Below are 5404 nucleotides of genomic sequence, written 5' to 3' on the forward strand. Positions count from 1 at the left end.
CTTCTTGGTTCTTTTCTTCATAGTATCCTCTATCTTCCAAGAACTTCACATCTCTAGATACAAGAACTCTCCTTGCTATAGGATCATAGCATTTGTATCCTTTCTGTGTAGCTGAGTATCCTATGAACACAGCCTTAGTACTTCTTGCTTCTAGCTTGTTGATCATCTCTCCTGGTTTGAGCACAAAGCATAGGCATCCAAAGACTCGCAAGTAATCAAGTGCTGGTTTGTACCTGTTCAGAACTTCAAATGGAGCCTTCTCATTCAGAACCTTGGTTGGAGTTCTATTGATCAAGTAACAAGCAGTGGCAACTGATAAAATGTATGAATTATAAGAGTAGCTTGTGTGATTTATCAAGAACAAAGAGAAGAGAGAGCTAGGGTTTACTAAGAATCCGAGAGAGAGAGAGATGAAAGAGAGAGAGAGGTGATTTCGAAACTATGAGAGAGAGTAATGAGGAAGTATATTTCCTTACTTCATTTGGTACATGATACATGAGTATATAAAGAGAGACAAAGAAGACATTGCATCTAGGGAAAATAATAAACAAAGAATCCCATAGAACTAATAAACTAATCTACTCTTGGACTGGTATGCACAGATTGCTCAGCCTGATAATGACAGGTCCTAACGGATGGGAAGGACTTTGAATCCTTAACCAGACCCGTGACATTGCTTCCCAATGTCTCTCCACTTCCCATTGGCGACCAAAGATATTCTTCTTGCCATCTCCCTTCATTTCATCAGTTCCCTTTGCATATCTTGCACTCCAAGGTAGAGTAGATTGTACAGACAGTCTTGCATTGCAAGGTAAGGAGATTCTTTGCTTAATCGGATCACACTGATGATCCTCTTGCTCCTTACTGCCTTCTCTCAATATACTCAGCTCTTATTGCTTCATGTCAACACTCCCCCTCAAGCTTGACCATGGAACAGGTCAAGCTTGGAAACCATGAAGCATTCCCTCATTAAAACCTTTAGCTTGAGAAAAACCACATGGGAGAAAACCCAAGCCAAGGAAAAAGAGTAGAACACTCCACGGTTGAGAGTGTTAGTGGGAAGAGAGGTCTATGAGTCCAAGTTTAGGATGGATGAACTCACAAACCTTGCTACTGGCTGCCTTGGTGAATATGTCAGCTAGTTGATCTTCACTTCTTGTGTAACATGGAAGAATCACTTGCTGCTCTACTGCTTGTCTCACCTTGTGACAGTCCACTTCTATATGCTTAGTCCTCTCATGGAACACAGAGTTTGATGCAATGTGTATTGCTGCCTGATTGTCACAATGCATAGTCATTGGCGTGGAGATCTATATGCCCAAGTCCTTTAGCAGACCCTTGATCCGTATGAGTTCACTAGTAAGCTTCCTCATAGATCGGTATTCTGCCTCAGCACTTGAGCAAGAGACCACCTTCTGCTTCTTGCTCTTCCATGTGACTAGGTTTCCTCCAATAAAGGTACAATAGCCTGTGGTTGATCTCCTATCAACTCTATCTCCAGCCCAATCAGCATCACAATACCCAACAACTTCAGTACTCTTGTTGCAAGCCATCCAAACTCCCTGACCTGGGGCTTTTCTTAAGTATCTCAAGATCCTTTCCACCATGTTCCAATGATGTACCTTAGGTGGTGCAGCCCTGGAATGGCTGTCTCTCCCTGGATCACTTGAAGGGGGCGTGGGTGGATGAAAGGTGATGGATATGGTCTTCTCCTTAGAGCTATGGGATGCTATAAAGATGTTTTTTCCTGCTCCACAGACACAGGATCACCCTGCTTAGTGTCTAGGATGGATCACAGAGATAATCCTTGCAAACAGAGAATCAAAGACTCGATCTGTATCAAGGTTTGTGGATTGATGTGGGACACAAGAGAGATGGCTCGCCTCCTGATACTCCAAGGCTTCTGATCTGGATATGACACACCAAATCAGAGAACCCAAGCTGGATATTACGCACCAGCAGAATTGAGAGAAAACTCAAAACAAAGAAGTTGAAAAAAATGTCGATTGATTGATCTCCATGCCAAAACGTGGCTACATATGTTAAAAGAATAAAACTGAAAACCCTAAATTTAAACCAAGATGGTTTAATCTCCTAATCCAATTCCAAATTGGTTAATTTTAAATACTAATCTACCCAAATCTGGTTTACTCTAATTCCTAATTGTCTTTGGTTTAAATTAAATGAAAGCCCAATAAACTAAACCCATTACATTGCAATTAAATCAAACCAACAAGCTGGTTCTTCTTTGGTTTATGATGGGCCACGACTTGAACTTGATTTGGAGTGTCTCCTAATGAGCTTTAGATCCTCCACGTCCTGTTAGGCCAGCTAGAAAGCAAGTGGATCAAGATTTTGGCTGCAACTCTCTTTTTGGACCGAAAAAGCCTTATTTCGTCTAGATCCAAATATAGCCCAATCCAGAAACTTCCTGACATGTTTTCCTTGTTCTCCATACATATTTGGACGAGGTGAATGGTATCCATAGCTCCTGTTAAGCTCAGTTGGTTGAATCCTCTTTGTTCAAGCTGTTTCAAGGCAGTACCAACAGTTCTTCTCTTCTCTCTATCCAGAACCTCATAGATCATGCCAATAAGAGTATGATACTGTCCATTAAACTGCACCATGATCAGTCGTATAGCTGACCCATACATTGGCTTCAATCCATTGATTCCAATCCTGATCAGGATCACACCATCCCCTCCTCCTTTAAAAGGATTTGTCCTCAAATCCAAGCTCTGTAGGATGATAGAACCTTGATAATTTAACTCCAAAGTTCCTGACCTGGCCATGAGATATATCATCACCTCTCTAGTCTCTCCAGGATGAAACACAAAGCTCTGCAGTCCTTCTTCATGTCTCAGCAACATCTTGGAACTTTCCTCACTACATGTGGCTTCTAAGGCAGATGATTTCTCCACTTTGTTGAGTTTGCAGTTGAATGCTTCTCTCCAGGATGATCCTACCCACGTCCTGCTCATGAACATGAGACCATGTACTCTCAGTTTAACATCCTTCTGGCCAGGTGGTCGTGTGGTTTGGTCCCCATACTCATCCTCCAGTTCTGGCTTCTCTTTAACCACCACCAGTTCCTGTTTATCTCTTCTCAGCTTGTTCTGGTCAGTTATGAACCTGATAAAGGACGTGTTACCTCCTGACTCTCCTTCATTCTCTCTGCAAATAGTTTTTATCATACCATTCTCTCTCCCTTTAAAAAGATTTGACCACAAATCTTGTTTTTCAAGAGTGAATGAACCTTGCAAATTGAGCTTGTATGCAGTTGCTTTCTGATCCAGAATTTGTTTGTTTCTTCTAACCACACACAAGCTTCCTCCTGGTTCAAAAACAACTTGTTGCAGGCCCTTAACAACTCTCAGATGTTCCACTAAGCTGAGCTGAAGACATACCAAAGGTCTGATTAGTAACTCACAAGCTAAAGACTTAAAGTTATCACCTTGCTCAACAGTAGGAAGCACCAATTCAAGAGCTTTAGATGACCCTCCAGGAACCTTTTCTTCTTGTTTTATTTGATCAGGCACGTGGCCACACTCAGCTTCTGCAACTTCTGCCTCCTCCTCTAGTTTTAAACAAAGAGTTGTTGGTTCTGGTTCAGTTTTATGACTCTCCTCAATCTGTTTTCTTGGAGAAGCTAATATAGAGGCTTGCAGCTTTTCCTCCTCTTGTTTCAATGATAGAACAGGAACCACAGATATTCTCTCAGCCGGTTTTAACGGCAATTCAGACCAATAGGCAGACTGATCTAAAGTAGTAAGCTTTGTTGCTGCTTCTGGTTTTAGTTTTGGAAGTTTCCACTGCGAGACAAACCTCTTCTTCATCAAGGTCTTCATCTCCACCCATGAAATAATTTGAGGTTTTTTTTCAAATCTCCTAGTCTGAGAAACTCTCTGCCACCATGAGAATGCACTTCCACAGAGTCCATTGACTGCTAGACATACCTTTTTCTTTTCAGTGTAGTATAGGAGTCCAAAGAGAAACTCCATCTTCTTTTCCCAATCAAGGTATGCCTCTGTATCAATCTTCCCATAGAAGAATGGAATTGTAAGCTCTTCTTCATATCCAGACATAGAATACAGTTTGTTAACTGATAGATTTCGTGCTCCCTTGTTAAAACTTCAAACCCTAACCCTCAAGAGGCTCTGATACCACTTGGTGCAGCCCTGGAATGGCTGTCTCTCCCTGGATCACTTGAAGGGGGCGTGGGTGGATGAAAGGTGATGGATATGGTCTTCTCCTTAGAGCTATGGGATGCTATAAAGATGTTTTTTCCTGCTCCACAGACACAGGATCACCCTGCTTAGTGTCTAGGATGGATCACAGAGATAATCCTTGCAAACAGAGAATCAAAGACTCGATCTGTATCAAGGTTTGTGGATTGATGTGGGACACAAGAGAGATGGCTCGCCTCCTGATACTCCAAGGCTTCTGATCTGGATATGACACACCAAATCAGAGAACCCAAGCTGGATATTACGCACCAGCAGAATTGAGAGAAAACTCAAAACAAAGAAGTTGAAAAAAATGTCGATTGATTGATCTCCATGCCAAAACGTGGCTACATATGTTAAAAGAATAAAACTGAAAACCCTAAATTTAAACCAAGATGGTTTAATCTCCTAATCCAATTCGAAATTGGTTAATTTTAAATACTAATCTACCCAAATCTGGTTTACTCTAATTCCTAATTGTCTTTGGTTTAAATTAAATGAAAGCCCAATAAACTAAACCCATTACATTGCAATTAAATCAAACCAACAAGCTGGTTCTTCTTTGGTTTATGATGGGCCACGACTTGAACTTGATTTGGAGTGTCTCCTAATGAGCTTTAGATCCTCCACGTCCTGTTAGGCCAGCTAGAAAGCAAGTGGATCAAGATTTGGCTGCAACTCTCTTTTTGGACCGAAAAAGCCTTATTTCGTCTAGATCCAAATATAGCCCAATCCAGAAACTTCCTGACATGTTTTCCTTGTTCTCCATACATATTTGGACGAGGTGAATGGTATCCATAGCTCCTGTTAAGCTCAGTTGGTTGAATCCTCTTTGTTCAAGCTGTTTCAAGGCAGTACCAACAGTTCTTCTCTTCTCTCTATCCAGAACCTCATAGATCATGCCAATAAGAGTATGATACTGTCCATTAAACTGCACCATGATCAGTCGTATAGCTGACCCATACATTGGCTTCAATCCATTGATTCCAATCCTGATCAGGATCACACCATTAGGAGCTTGCATGTGTTGACTCACTTGGTTCACAGCAAAACACACATCCGGCCTGGTGATAGTGAGATAGATGAGCTTCCCAACCATTCTTCTATACCTCTTGACATCCTCAAAGGGAGTTGCATCAAACTCCCCCTCACGCATAGCCTTGTAGCCTTCTTCCAGT

The 5404-nt window shown here is 41.6% G+C and overlaps 1 protein-coding gene across 1 annotated transcript; it reads right to left on the reverse strand.

Moving 5' to 3' along the window:
• Positions 1-1747: 1747 nt before the first annotated feature.
• LOC103844318 lies at positions 1748-4890 on the reverse strand. The gene is made up of 2 exons (XM_009121122.3): positions 3477-4890; positions 1748-3395 (listed from the first exon to the last, which is right to left on the reverse strand). The coding sequence occupies exons 1-2, from the start codon at positions 4083-4085 to the stop codon at positions 2304-2306; spliced, it is 1701 nt and encodes a 566-aa protein (XP_009119370.2). The 5' UTR covers positions 4086-4890; the 3' UTR covers positions 1748-2303.
• Between the last annotated feature and the right edge of the window lie 514 nt (positions 4891-5404).

Source organism: Brassica rapa, unplaced genomic scaffold, assembly GCF_000309985.2.
Source record: "Brassica rapa cultivar Chiifu-401-42 unplaced genomic scaffold, CAAS_Brap_v3.01 Scaffold0236, whole genome shotgun sequence".
NCBI classification, from domain to species: Eukaryota; Viridiplantae; Streptophyta; class Magnoliopsida; order Brassicales; family Brassicaceae; genus Brassica; species Brassica rapa.

Bases quoted from the DNA above. Each gene is read 5' to 3' on its own strand.
- LOC103844318 (XM_009121122.3), bottom strand. From the start codon at position 4,085: ATGTCTGGATATGAAGAAGAGCTTACAATTCCATTCTTCTATGGGAAG. The intron at 3,396-3,476 runs GTGCTTCCTACT...GTATGTCTTCAG, and splicing joins CATCTAAAGCTCTTGAATTG to CTCAGCTTAGTGGAACATCT.